Source organism: Protomyctophum bolini (genome assembly GCF_963924005.1).
Source record: "Protomyctophum bolini genome assembly, chromosome: 1".
NCBI classification, from domain to species: domain Eukaryota; kingdom Metazoa; phylum Chordata; class Actinopteri; order Myctophiformes; family Myctophidae; genus Protomyctophum; species Protomyctophum bolini.
In genome coordinates, this window is record NC_137862.1 from 55,176,493 (window position 1) to 55,192,078 (window position 15,586).

The 15,586-nt window shown below is 44.4% G+C and overlaps 1 protein-coding gene across 2 annotated transcripts in view; it reads right to left on the minus strand.

The window, feature by feature from the left end:
• Nucleotides 1-3,329: 3,329 nt before the first annotated feature.
• kctd3 (potassium channel tetramerization domain containing 3) overlaps nucleotides 3,330-15,586 on the minus strand; it is a 22,902-nt gene continuing 10,645 nt past the window's right edge. For both annotated transcript variants that reach the window (XM_080767129.1, XM_080767130.1), the window contains 7 exons: nucleotides 14,066-14,236; nucleotides 13,196-13,351; nucleotides 12,152-12,248; nucleotides 8,988-9,181; nucleotides 8,369-8,507; nucleotides 7,438-7,560; nucleotides 3,330-7,058 (listed from right to left, as the gene is read on the minus strand). In XM_080767129.1, the coding sequence (XP_080623255.1) occupies nucleotides 6,455-7,058; nucleotides 7,438-7,560; nucleotides 8,369-8,507; nucleotides 8,988-9,181; nucleotides 12,152-12,248; nucleotides 13,196-13,351; nucleotides 14,066-14,236 (1,484 nt within the window). In that variant the 3' untranslated portion in view covers nucleotides 3,330-6,454. The remainder of the gene's footprint in view (nucleotides 7,059-7,437; nucleotides 7,561-8,368; nucleotides 8,508-8,987; nucleotides 9,182-12,151; nucleotides 12,249-13,195; nucleotides 13,352-14,065; nucleotides 14,237-15,586) is intronic.

Consider the following 15,586-nt stretch of genomic DNA (forward strand, 5'->3'; position numbering starts at 1 on the left):
AGGCCCTTAAAACAAGGCTCCAGACCTCCCAAAACAAACTGGTCAGGCTCCTACTTGGCCTCACCCCCCGAACCCACCTCACCCCTGCCCACTTTGACAGGCTGGGATGGCTTAGGGTCGACGACAGAGTACAGCATCTTGCAATGGGTCTGGTCCACAAGATTAGATACACCAAGATACCCATGTACCTGTCTAAATACTTCCTTAATGTAAACGAAGTCCACACCCACAACACCAGAGGGAGTGCAACAAACCATGTACAACCCAGATTCGGCACAAACAAGGGGCTAAATTATTTTCGCTCCTATGCGACCAAAATGTGGAACGCCCTACCAACAGTCATTAAGACATGTGAATCCCTTGGCTCCTTCAAAACTGCTCTGACTCAAAGGGCACCTACGGATGGCTGCAATTCGAAACTGGCCTCTGTAAAAGCTGAATTTTTATCTGGATTGTACTATGAATTTGTATGGACGTGGTGTTGGGTGCCTGCACATATGCACACATGGCATAAACGCATGGTGTTGTGTGCAGGCGCCCTACACTCTGTCTTTGTACTATGGATTGTACTATGTTTTTGTATGGACGTGGTGTTGGGTGCCTGCACATATGCACACATGGCATCAACGCATGGTGTTGTGTGCAGGCGCCCTACACTCTGTCTTTCGTTTTCTTTTATCCCCCTGTTCCCCTCACTGTATATATATTTCTTTCCCTTTTCGCTTCCTATATGATGAATTCCTGTTCTGTTCTTAACTACATAGAAGTGTCTATTTGTTTGTCTCTAAATGTTTTGATGAATTGAACAATGTGGACCCTGTTGTAAACAAGTGTAAGGCTTAATTGGGTCGTCCACTCACAGTTAACAGTCTTTGTATTGAGTTTGTGCTTGAAATGTACTGTAATTCTGCAAACTGTTAATAAAGATTTCAATCAATCAATCAATGATTAATGTGTTTGTGTGTGTTTAAGTTGTTTCGCCATACCCATTTATTTTGCCATAAATCAGATAGCTTTAAGGTACGGCCATGACAGCAATGGTAGGAAAAAAAATATATAATATTAATCATATTCGGATATTCAGTTTTCGGGGGGCCAACTGTTTCCTATATTCGGTATTCACTGCAGTTTCGGCCAAGAATTTCCCTTTCGGTGCATATTGTATGAGTACCGGTATGTAAATAGTTCAATTCAACTTTGTAAATACAAAATGTATTTATTGTTATTTTGTCTTCAGTATAAAAATGAATGAACATTGAACAAGGATACCGTATCTCAGACTCAATCATGTAAAAAATAACGTCAAAATCAAGTCATTCCAGTAGAAAATTAACACAAATACATAAATAAAAAGTACATTCATTGAACATTAAACACAAACAAATAGATTGCACTGAACTGAAAATAGATTGCACTGAACATGAACATTACACATTGCAGAGAGAGGATGAACTGGCTGTTCTCTCTAGAGTCTCTACTACATTTAAATGTAAACTACTACTACTACTACTACTACTCTCCCCCTCTTCTTCGGGCCAGCCTGCACATTGGGCCCTGGTGTTCCTGACCCTGCTCCAGACCCCAGTGCAGCTGTACCACTATGGTCTGGTATGGCCTCGGCTAGGCCTGGTGGTGCTGTAGGCCAGCAGTCCGGCTCCGTTCCAGAGACTTCCAGACATGGCAGTCTCACGTGGTGGTGCTGCTGTAGGCCCGCCGCTGCAGGCCACCTCCTCACCCGTCTTTGGATACTTGCACGCCTAAGGCAGTGGAAAATGAAGGTTTCAGAACCACTGGTTATTTGTATGGCAGTAGTGCTACAACTCAGAATTCCCTTATTGTTAAAAAGAAAAGGCTTTTGTGCTTGGGTAATATGTTCTGTTGTGGACTTGTGGTCCAATGATGACTTTACAACAGGTTGCCAGGTTGTATTCTATTGCTAGTTTGATCACTTTCACCTTAAAATAACATGAATTAATAAATGAAAATAGCCAATCTACAAGCTCACAAGTCACAACATGTCGCACTGCAACGTGTTGGGAGCTTGTATATCTTCTATTTTTGGTGTGGACTTTTCTAGTCCTCTATAGCAGTGCTTCCCAAACTTTTTCATGTCAAGGACCACCAAAATGATACTAATTATCCTGCGTACCCCCATTAGAAAAGATATGCCAGGGACAGACCCCCCATAAAAATGTTTTTACAGATCTAGCAGTGATTTTCAATCAGTTTCATTTCAAGGGACCCCCAGTTTGACCTGAATTAGGCTATGAACCCCCATAATGGCATTTCTATCTCTGGGACCCCAATGTATATTGTAAAATCAGAGTGTACAAATGGAACGGGGTTCAACTAAGAGATTGTACCATTTATACATTACAATCTATCTCTGAGTAATAATAACAATAATATAATAGCGGTTATTTATAATGCACTTGACATTTGGGGAAATAAAACAATTAGAAACGAATTGCATGTAGCCTAGGCTGTAAATATCTACAACGGATCATTCATATCATACAGCGGTGAATTGCTTCGGGCTACGCCGAAAAAGGGTAGGCTCACACGGGTACATCTCGTCTGTGGCCGCCCCAATGCGAGACGACACGGTCCTCGAATTCTCCGACATGATTAATTATAATCTAATATAATGATTAATTGACCACATATATGAAGTTTAAACAACTAAATACTCCGCGAAAATAACTTGAAAGTAAATTCCGTGGCCTGTGTGTGACAAGTTTTAAGAGGGCTTAAAAACCACAACAGTAATGGCTGCCAGTGGATCTTTTTTATTTGGCTCTGTCTGTCATGATACGTTTGATAGCATAAACAACTAACTAAATACTATCCCAAAGATATTAAAATTAGCTTCCGTGACACAACACTTTTAAAAGAGTTTAAAACTTACAGTTTTCATCCGACATCATGCTGTTGCCGCTCTCTGCTCTGCTCCGGGCTAGCTGCGGTGAAGATGAAGAAGTGCTTTTGACCGCCGCGCAGGGTACAACGCTGCTATCCTTTGGAAGCAGCCTCAGGCGGGGGAAAATAGTGCGTGGCCTAGTGTAGTGTCAACGCGAGTCTTTTTGCGCTCTGTGGAATGGGAAGCACTGGGGCGCACCGTTGTGACGTCATATATCCCGAAATACACACTGGCCAGTGTCCACCCTGCGGTTTGAGATTCACCTATTGACTAGCTGTTTAAATAATAAACATTGATAGTTATATAATCAATGCCTAAACGTATTTATAAATAAAAATATTAGGACATTTTGTACTTGAAAAATGATCTGAGGAAGTTTGTTTTATCCTTTATTGTCTATTACATTATAACATTTTTAAACATGACACCATATCATAACTTCAGTGACTTGAAATGTACCTATTTGTCAGCACTATTTGCAAGCTGGAATGTAGGTGCACAAATATTTTGAAAACAGCAGATCTACATTTCCACGACTATATATATATATATATATATATATATATATATAAAATACTAAGGTAAATTAAAAGGTTGAGTAATGCTGGGTATATTGTTACATGTTTCACAGCTTTGACAGCAGCAAATTACTTGGTTAAATTTGTAAGCTGGAATGTATAGTTGCTCTGGCCTCTGTCCTACTGCCACCTACTGTCCGTTTATTGTATTACACAGCGGGTGAAAAAAACACACCCCTTAAGACTAAACCACACCCATCAGAGGTGTGGCTTCCAGAGGTACTTTTCACATGAAAGGCTTTGAAAGGTACCTATAGTCAGCCTGGTACAGACGAACAGAATGGGACTGTACATCAGTCAACAATATACATTGTATATGGTTACAGATTAATGCAAAATATTTCTAACATTAACTCGTCTAAAAAACAGTTACAGGGTGTTTTACTTAAATAGAGATGTGAATTCCTTTCAGTTAGCTAGTTTCCGGCTGCAATATATACTGTAAACACAGCCAGAGAAAAGCAGAGAGACATTTAAGGACAAACAGATGGACAGACAGTAAACTGTCCAAAGACACATCATATTACACAAAATAAAAGCTAAGTTACTTCATAACTTCAGTCTTCATAGTGCGAGTGCAATTGCAATTAGGTCCAATAGCATGTTAATATCAATATCTATTTAGGCTATTATCAACAAGACATAATGGACAACAGCGTATCAACATAGCTTTAAACACATTAATGCATCCATCCATATTAGAATATTGTTTTAAGTAAGTCTAATTTCCATGTCGTCAATTTGCATATTAAGATTTACATGTTTGTACAGCGAATGGCCGTGTGGGCCACCTTATGAAATGATAATCAACTAGCTAGAATCTATTTTAAAGATTGTAATTAGTTGATTCCTCCTGATTCAATATTCCTGGAAAACATCACTATTTAACTTGTTTTCTTTCGTTAACATCGTCAGCAGCACGCTACAGTCATGGTTTTATGCTCAAAACATCTGTAACGAGGAAGGAAATAATTGTTAAATATTGTGTCGCCCTGGATTCCTCATTCTAGTTGCCATATTGTAGCCTCATGAATATGTGATGGAGCTTTTAGGCTCATTCATAGTCTGGATTTTCGGTGGTGAGGTGACCACCGGAGCTGAAATAACGTTGAGTGGTGGTGAGTAAAAACAGAGAGAAGGGCTGGGGCGGTGGCTTGCTCTTCACCGCGGCTCGTGACGCGACGCCATGTTGTAGTTCGGTGGTCACCTCACCACCGAAAATCCAGACTATGAATGGGCCTTTAGGCTTACACACAGTAACGCAATAGGTTCAACTCCCAGGCCGGTTAATTGGCCCATCGGAGTTGCTGTCATCGTGCTGACTAAAGTCTAAGCTACTGCAGTCTGGAACTTCACCTCACAGTCAGTCAATCTCAATCTTGCTTTTTGCCCATTAACAAAAATTATATATGCTATAGTTATAATACGCAAAGTCCTATATTAATAACCATTTGGCTCAATCAGGTGTTACTTTTGTCAAAACAAGACGTTTAAATGTGTAAATTATAAGTGTCTCGTACTCTCATCCATGCGGTTCTGAATGAGTTTTGATCTAGCAGTACAAATCTAGTGTCAGAATTGTGCTGTAGGTCCAGGAGTGAATAGAATCTAGCATCTAGCGCTATAATTATTAAATCTGTCTTCACAAGCCTTCGGTCAAAGTCCTTTATAACTGAATAAGGCACTGTGACAGCTTTAACTAAAGTGACTACAGGAATAAAGTGGTGGGAGTGAGTTAAGTGTTGTAGGTCCATTAGATCATTTCCAACAGAAACATCATCACAGAGAAATGAGAATGACAAAGTAATGCAATTTACAGGCACACAAAGCATGTTCTGACAGATCTGATCTGGTCCGATGTCTGTCTAGTGTCTAGATATGAAGATGTGGCCTTTGATTTCTCTGATAGATAAAACAAATAAAATAATAATAAAAAAGCCACAAAGACCTTTTGTCCAAGTACAGTATAATCTATGGATAACAGTGTCCGGCCCGACAAGTTGTCCTGTCAGTAAGGCAGGCTGCATTTTGATAATGAATTTTAGGTTTAGGAATTCTTTAGATGCTTCGTAAAAGCAGTTCAGAGTAAAGATCTGATATGTAGGTGTTCAGGTGTCTTCAGTCAGTAACCACACATGGATTTCTGTTCTGTATCCTAATTCGTGTTTTCTACAGTTTGACAACCATCTCTCCAAAGTAGATTCAGGATGTGCACCTAAAGCTGAGTGACTTTCCCCCTATACTGTAGCGATGTACAAACACAACAACAAAAATAAAATTAAACAAAAAATAGCTGCCATAGTTCTAGATGTGCGGGGGATACAAGAAAATCTAAATGCTACTCCTATTTTCAGAGGGGCTGTTGGGGTTGGTGAATGTGCTGTCCGGGTGCATTGGGACCAGCTGCTACTTCTCTGGTTGTACACAGTCAGAACCATGACTTATATACCGTCAGGATGTGGAGGGAAGAAGCTATGGAAGTTAACCGTAACACTACCTTCAGTTCATTTCAAAGTGCATCTGCAGTCCTTACTCATTTCACTCTCCTCACATTTGGTTTGTTTTCATTGAGTGAAATCCTCTGTATAGTTATTAAGGGATTAATAAGGGTGTGTTTATCCACACATCCACATGCTGTCCTCACCGCGAGGCTAACAAATCAGATGAAACGTGGAGAAAGCTTTCCTAATAGGCTCTCTGCATAATAACTAGAGTCCCATGTTTCCAGAAGGTGGGATCCTTGGCTCTGCAGCACATTTGAACAGGAAACACACGTAAAGGTGTCATTTAAATGTTTCCGGTGCAAAATCTGCTGCTGCTGAGCCAATCACTGAACTGGAACAGGAACCTTCTGGGAAAAAACCTGGGGCGATTATTGGCGCACAAAGGTGATTCCAAATCGGGCCAATCCAATTTGAGAACTCAAACCCCCTCCGTGTGCACTCCAATCCGTCATTCACAGACTGCTGTCCTGATTGGACAGCTCGGGGGCCAGCTTCCTGTGTCGGGGGGAGGTGCAGGAGGAGAGTTTTGTGGGGGAGGGGGAGGCGTTGGCAGAGGAGTCGCTGCCCGCCCCCGCCTCAGAGCCGCCCAGGGAGGAGAGCTGTGGGACGGGTGGAGCTCTCTTCCTCCCCAGAAACAGACCTCCTTCTAACACTCCCTTCTTCCTGGCCCCTCCTCCCTCTGCCTTCGCCGCCGCCTCGCCGCCAGGCCCCGCCCCCTCTCCCTCCTCTGGCTGCGATTGGACCTTTCGTCTCACGTCGCCACCCCCGCCCGCCCCTGGGCTGTCGGGAGGTTGCCGCGGCGATTCTACGATGCCCTCTGCCTTGGCAACGCTCGTGGTGGTGGCGGCGGTGGCGGGGGCGGCCGCGTTAGCGTTGGAGCTAGCGCCAGCTGACCTGCAAGCCCAGAAATCCATGGCGGAGGCTCTCCTTTCGCTGTCTTCGGGCCCAAAATCACACAGCGAGCGACGGGCTTCAGGAGCCACACAGGGGGCCTGGGTGGAGGTCTGGCCTGGACTCTCCAACACACCTCGACCCAGACTGAAGTTCTGGAAATCTCTGTAGACGGACGAGCCAGACGGACCGTTAGATGAGGAGGAGGAGACACAAACACAATGGATCGTTGGAAATCTCCAAAACCTTTGTCCAAAAAAACATTACTTTTCAGGAAATGGAAAACATTTCTTGCAAATCATTTAATACTTTTCATTGGCTCAATATTTATACGACCCTACAGTCAAACACACTTAACCACGTTCAAGTTAAAAAAAAATCCTAAATAGCAAAGCTCAAAATGCATCGCATTGCAAGCTTGTAGATTGGCTATTTTTGCTACATAGCGCTGACAATGTTGTACGGCATGTCTTTACGAAGAAACATTAAATATTTGAAATCTAGAGATACAAGGGATGGATGGATGGATGGATGAATGTTTGACCTGTAGCTGTGGAAGGACTCAGTGCGCCGTGCACGGGCCAGCAGAGGGCTCTCTCTGTAGGGCCGCACAGCTCCGTAGGTGGCCTGGGTCTCTGGAATGCTTTCCGGGTTCTGTAACTGGAGACTATGGGATGGTGGACAGACAGACAGACAGGAGCTACGGTAAGACTGGAAGTGTGTGGAGAGAGAGAGAGTACGAGTAGAGTCACGTATATGTATTTTATGAGTAAAATGATTTCACGTTTGACTTATTTGAATTGTTTCTGTGAGCGTTGCATTTCTAATTTCTACTATACCTTTGCTCATGAACCTTTTTTTTAATGAATGATATAATTGCCTGTTTTATTCCACTGTGTGTCTAAAGAACTTTGTAACTATGTTTTAAAAAGGTTATTTATATTATTGTTGTTATGACAAGTAATAATAGTAAGTGCACTACGCAGGGCTTTCGATGTCTTGTCCCTATTTACACGCACATCGACAGAATCTAGACGCAGCTGCGCGACATGAGACTAATGAATTAGACCGACAGAGAGAGAGAGAGGAGTGGGTGTGTGTACGGGTGTGCGTGGGTGCGTCAATTTAACAAAGGTGCAGACAATCAGAAATCAGCAGAGAGTGATCGACGTTTGCGCTACTGTATGCATGCCGAATTGAAGTTGACTCGGTCCCAGACTTTTTTTTTCTCCCTGGAAATAAAAACGTCTGGGTTTACAAGGCTAGTCTCACGTTGTCCTATAATAAAAGTAATTCCTTTGCCTAAAGATGGTGTGCGTGCATGTATGTATGTATGGTGTACCTCCTTCCAAGAGCAGCTATATAGATATACACAGTACACCCTGTTTTATCACTAAATGTTATAAGACCGTAATGATAAAATAAAGAGGATAAAGTGTGCATAAGACCGTAACACTGTCTTCTCTCTATCACACCTGGAGCAGGACTCTCGTAGCCGCGTCTGATGTAACACCGAGGGGGCGGGGCTAATGTTGGGCGTGGCACAGCGGGAGGTGCTCAGGTCACACTGGTCCAATAGCTGCAGGAGCTCCTCCTCTGTAGGCCCGCCCACATCTGTCAATCAAACAGCAACAAAAGAAAACAACATCAGCTTTAAATTTGTTTCTCGTATAAATTGTGGAGGTTATACTCTCTGGTGTATTATGGAATATTATTGAGAACCAAAACATTATTTTTAGACACACATAGGCTATGGGTATTTGGAGGCTTGGTTGAGTCTGCTATTGTCTCTGAGGTTCAAACAACACGGGTATCAGCGGTATTCTTTCCCAGTGCAAAACTATGCTAGATAGATGACCAAGAGGAAAAATCAACGTCCACATATTGTTTTTCAACCTCCCAAGACACAAAAAGCAACCAAATGCATGCAAGAAGAATCTTTGTTTAACATTAAAAACGTTTGATGTGAGAGCTATAGGATGTGATATAACTAACATAATCCTTTATCATTATAAAAGAATGTTACTGTATAGGTGACCTGTCTCTCTGTATGGCAGGTCCATTATCACCCTCCCTCCCTCCCTCCCTCGTCACCTGCGGTCTTCTTCTCCTCTGTCTTGTTGGCGGTGTCCATGGCGGTGGTCAGGTCCCACATCTGGATGCTGCCGTTGCCGTGGCCCGTGAACAGGTAGCGACGGGGTCGCGACCCCATCCGACTGGACCCCTCGCACTCCCGAACCATGAAGCAGGTGATGGTGGTCCCGTCTACGGACTGCACCTCACAGATCCTAACGCACGCACGCACGCACACACGCACGCACACACCATAGAGTATTAAAAGGATATTCATGTCAGTGGAAGTTGCTCAGTGGCGTTTTGAAGCACCCGGAAGGACCGTCTACTTCCGCCTTTTTTCGCCGATTCAGCATTTGGGCACCAAATCTTGGTGCTCAAATGCGGAAAGTGCAACCGAGCGCTCAATGTTAAAGCCCAGCTACACTGGGTTTCCTCGCCATGAATCCACGGGTCCGCCTGCAGTCCTTCTTCTTACCACTAGGGCCCAGTGCTTCAACGTTGTAGCGCCTCACTGGCCCCTTAATTGGCACACACGCATGCACGCGGGTCACACGGGCACGCACAGGCGCGCTCACACCAGTGTTGTTTTTGGCAGCAATTTCTAGCCTCTTGAATAGTTTTCATTTTGTTTTAGTCACATTTTAGTCACCTGGAATGTTTTAGTGTTTAGTCTAGATTTAGTCGACAAAATATCATAAGATTTTAGTCGACTAAATCTACAGGTGATTTAGTCGACTAAAATGTATTTTGACGCCGTCGTAATGGCTGATTTTACACTTGCTGAAAATAGCCGACCTACAAGCTCACAACGCGTCACGCAGCGACACGTTGTGAGCTTGTAGATCTGCTATTTTCAGCATGCAACCAAGTGTAAAATGACTAATACTGGATCTCTTGTCCACTAGTCCCTTCCTAGTCTAGTTAAAAAAAATTGACGAAATTGTCAATATATTTAGTCTTAGTTTTAGTCATCATGGCTGAGTTTTTGTTTACTTTCCATTTAGTTTAGTCAGTGGAAAAAGGTAGTTGACATTTTTCGTCTTAGTTTTAGTTGACTGGCACACACACACACACAGGCAAACACAGATACATGTACACAGACGTACACTGAATGCACAGAGATGTGTGCTTGTCAGTGAAATGACATCTAATGTGTTTGCTGTTTGTTTGAAGGTACAGAAAGGAGGACGTCAGGACAAGTCTACTGGCGACGGACGGAGCGCGGGAGAGAAGGAAAGATGGATGAAGAGTCTGTTAGTGACGGAATAAGAGGTCGAGAATGATGGGAGACATCTCTTTAAAGGAGAACTGACACGCCCCTCGGGAGCTAATAACTGCTATCAAACAATGCTATCATGATTCTGACGTCAGACTGGCGAAAGCTTTCCCCAACGACTTCTATGCGGGCTCGCCGGGCTTGGTGGCCGTGGTAGCATAGCAACTTATGCTACTATTTTGGTGTCACATTTAGCTTGAATACTGGGTGAAAGTCTCATTCAAAAAATTAATTTTTCGCAACATTGTTCAGGTGAACTGTGTGTTTATGCTTGTTCATTGTAATAATCAATATCGCTATGATTATTTTATTTATCGCCGCGTCGCTCCGCATGACAACATACAGTCTAGCCCGTCTCAGATGCAGGCTGCACACACACGGACGGACGTATAGTCTCTGGTCAGGTCCCCGCATTGAACTGGGCATGTGTGTACGCACACACACACACGGCTATAGTGCATGACAGCGGGGAAGAGAGCTACAGACGCCCGAGGCAGATTCCGTGCCATTGCGTGTGTGTGTGTGTGTGTGTGTGTGTGCGCGTACACACATGCCCAGTTCAATGCGGGGACCTGACCAGAGACTATACGTCCGTCCGTCCGTCCGTGTGTGTGCAGCCTGCATCTGAGACGGGCTAGACTGTATGTTGTCATGCGGAGCGACGCGGCGATAAATAAAATAATCATAGCGATATTGATTATTACAATGAACAAGCATAAACACACAGTTCACCTGAACAATGTTGCGAAAAATTAATTTTTTGAATGAGACTTTCACCCAGTATTCAAGCTAAATGTGACACCAAAATAGTAGCATAAGTTGCTATGCTGTGTGTGTACACACATGCCCAGTCCCCCGTAGAGGCTCATGATCTCGTCCGCAAGACTATGCCTCGGCATAGCGATATTTATTATTACAATGAATACAAACATAAACACACTATAGTTCACTTGAACAATGTTGTGGTAACTAACTACGGTATTACAGAGTGAGAGCGAGGGTGTACATGTCAGCCTGCGGCTGAGAGGGGAAAAGAACAGTAGTCGCGCTGCTCTCACAGCGGCCAGACAACAGCAGACCGTCCGTAGTCGCGACTGTCGCGCTGCGGGGCTGAGAGGTCTCAGAGCGGGCAGACAGGGGTGTTGGCGACCGGGGGAACATGGGACTCCAGTCCAAAATTTGCGCTTGTGCTGCAGTTCCCCTAAAAAACCCCACGCCAACCTCAATTGCATTCAAACTAAGCATTTCTGGCGAAAAAATAATTTTTTTCAATTACATTTATAGCCAATATGACGCTAAATGTACCGTCAAAAACGCTAGCCTGACCTATAGCCACTTGTTGCTAGCGCCGTAGCCCCGTTTCAAACTGTTTCAAACTGTTTTCAGTCAGACCACGTGATGTGCTGTACCACCCATATTAATTTCGGGGCATGTCAGCGGACCTTTAAAGTCTGCTGGTGACAAACGAAGTAGACGAACGAAATAGAACAATGGGGTGAGGCGGGCGGACGGACGGACGGACGGGCGGGCGGACGGACGGACAGGCGGGCGGGCGGACGGACGGACGGACGGACGGACGGACGGACGGACGGACGGACGGACGGACGGACGGACGGACGGACGGACGGACGGACGGACGGACGGACGGACGGACGGACGGACGGACGGACGGACGGACGGACGGACGGACGGACGGACGGACGGACGGACGGACGGACGGACGGACGGACGGACGGACGGACGGACGGACGGACGGACGGACGGACGGACGGACGGACGGACGGACGGACGGACGGACGGACGGACGGACGGACGGACAGACAGACAGACAGACAGACAGACAGACAGACAGACAGACAGACAGACAGACAGACAGACAGACAGACAGACAGACAGACAGAGGTACCTCTTTCCAGTGGATGAGAGTCTGACAAACAATGTGTTGGTGATGGGAATAACCTTCTGGATAAACACCTGTTGGTCATCTCTCTCTCCAAATGGACCTGACAACGCACGCATGCACGCACGCACGCACACACCCACACCCACACACACACACACACACACACACACACACACACACACCCACACACACATTTGACCTCCTGTCTACAATACAGGAAACTGAAACAATCTTGTGCTGGCCGGCTGTGGAAGGGAAATGAAATGAGCTCTGGTTAACTCCCTGGCTTGATGAGGTAGTATTATAAAGTATATATAATGTGTCTTTGACCTAACGTTCAGTTGTTGCTTTGGAGCAGCCACATTTTAGCTGTACAGATACGGCGAGTGCTGTGGAGTTTGATATATCGTTTAGAAAGCGACAGGTTCTTGTGTTTATATAATAAAGAAATATTAGAAAGCAATTAAAGACGCCATCATGTTTGGAAATGGACACAAACGGAGACAAGGAATGAAGCAACACTGCTGTGAATGATGACCGCTTTGATCGCACTAGTGATCAGTTGAACACCTCCCTTCCTGCAAACCAACAAAGTAAGTATACACTTAGTCAAAGTGATGAACTGTTTGCAGTACAATCAGTATGATTGATTGATTGATTGATTGATTGAATAAATTATATTTACTGTATGATGGTCTAGCTTTAGCTTTGGTACAAAACCACTTCAGACTGCAATTTAAGTTACTGAATTAACCTCCTGTTACCACTAGATGGCAGTCTGTCACTGGAAGTTGTGTAGTCACAAGTTAAAAAGAAGAAAGGGCATAATCTGTCCCTCATCCCTCGCTCCATCCATCCATCCCTCCATCCATCCCTCCATCCATCCATCCATCCATCCCTCCATACATCCATCCCTCCCTCCCTCCCCCCTCCTCTCTCACCTATATCGTTCCCAGAGCCCTCCCTCCCTCCCCCCTCCACTCTCACCTATATCGTTCCCAGAGCCCTCCCTCCCTCCCCCCCTCCCCCTCCCCCCTCCACTCTCACCTATATCGTTCCCAGAGCCGTAGCTGCCATGACTCTCCGTCTCCTCCAGAGAGAGGATCTTGAAGGAGGCCAGCGGTGTGGATCCAGGCTGGGTGGAGATCATTCCTCTGAAGCGAGTCACTGTCCATGTACGCACGTGGTTGTTGTCGGCACACACTGTAACACACACACACACACACACACACACACACACACACACACACACACACACACACACACACACACAAACACACACGCACGCCCACACACCCGCACAAGAATTCAAATATTTGTGTAAGTACACAAAGCCATATAGACAACAGCGGGGTAAAATATAATTAGACTGTGGTCTCTTCTCTTCTCTTTTAATTTGAAATGCAATACTAGGAAGTAGGAACCCATTGTGGAAGTGACTTCTAAGGTACTGTATGGTACAACGTGCAGATGCCATTACTACATGCACTCCTTGTGCACGCACACAGTGCACTCCTATAGCTATAGCATAGACTCCTTCTCTTCCCCACCAGTGTTGTTTTTGGCAGCAAATTCAGTCGACTACATGTCATAAGATTTTAGTCGACTAAATCTACAGTTGATTTAGTCGACTAAAATGTATTTTGGCAGGCCTTGATGCCATCGTAATGACTGATTTTACACCTGCTGGAACTACAAGCTTGTAGCTTGTAGATCGGATATTTTCAGCATGCAACCAAGTGTAAAATGTCCACCTAGTCCCTTCCTGACATTTTAGTCTAGTTTTTATTTGTTGACGAAATTGTCAGTATATTTGGTCTTAGTTTTAAGTCATCATAGCTTAGTTTCCATTTAGTTTTCGTCAGTGAAAAAAAGTGAAAGATCAGTGAGAGACCTACTCCTCCTCCTCTTCCTCACCTGACACCAGGTGTTTCTCAGACAACATGATCTTGGTCACGGGGCTCCTGTGGACGGTGAAGGTCTGGAAGAGTTGGGGTCCTGAACCCACCGTCTCTGGGTGCTGAACTATGACCCTCACGGCTCCACTGCTGGTGCCGTAGGCGATCTCCAGCCAGTTCCCACTGATGCCTGCATGGGGGGGGGAGAAGCACAGAGGAAGCCATGAGGAGAGAGATCACCGTTTCCAAAACAGTGGGTCGGGGAGTGCCCATTTCTTATGGGTCACGGCTCGAGTAAAAATCCCATTTTCCCATATATTTATTGAATATAGTATAGATGAGCAATGCAGTGTATTTATTATGGTTTGGCGATGTAATGGATCTGCTTTTTAGGTACTCAGATGAAGAGCAGCAGGTTTTGTATACAGCGGCACGCTGAAACAGCAGCAGCAAGCAGGCAGAGGAATGCAAAATGTCGTGGAAATTAAGAGATTAAACATTTAATAATACTCGTAAATTACAGTCTGTCACACCCCTGTGGTGCTGGTTTGGTCCTGTTTGTTTTACGATGTTACATCCCATTTGGTGAATGTCTTGAGGCTATGTTGGGGGGGGTTTGGTTATGGTGGGAGTGAGCTATAAAAGCTGTCGCCTTTTTGTGACTCTGGGAGTCAGACTGGGATTCCATACATGACAGGTCATGTAAGTCCTTTCTCCTTACTCGAGTAAAATCCTTATACTTCATGACTCTGAATTCTTGTGTTGCCTCATTATCATTATTATGAATTGTCTTTTGAGCATGTGTCCCACAGACTGCCTTTACAAAACCTCTGGTTAAAGTAGCCGGTATGAAGATGGAGTGAGTGTGTGATTGGCTGAGTGAATCATGTGAATGAGAGCGTGATGCTGAGGGCGGCCCAATTAACGGCCGGCAGCGACTGCACTGAGGTTCCCTGACTGAACTTGCTCTGCGCACAAATGCGTCTAATAATAAATAAAAACTTTGATGAGGTAGTATTGCTTTGTTTAAAAAAAAAAAATATATATATATATATATAAATATATATTTCATTTAAGAATGTTTTTGAAATAAATACATGTAAAATAATATAAAAAGTCTGTTGTTTCAGACACCGACTCACAGACAGACAGACGAATCGAGGGATGGAGAGAGACAGAATGACTGAGGTGGAGATAGAAAGATGGTTGGAGAGACAGGCAGAGAGGTGGAGTGTGACGGACAGTAATAGAGTTCCAGTAAGTCTACATGAATATTTTATTATCAGAGGCAGATGTATCGGAGGTCTCTCTCTCTCTCTCTATCTTTGGAGTGGAATCGATTGACAAGAAGAATTGGAAGTGCATGAAGGGGAACTGTTATGTTTTAGGGCAAGAAATAAATGGTGGACAGAACAAAGAAAGAAAGTCTGATATTAAAGTGAAAGCGAGAGGGAGACAATTAAATACATATATTGGAACTTTTCCAGGCAATGGCATATCATACTAAAATTCAGCAAATGTCTGTCTGTCTGTCTGAATG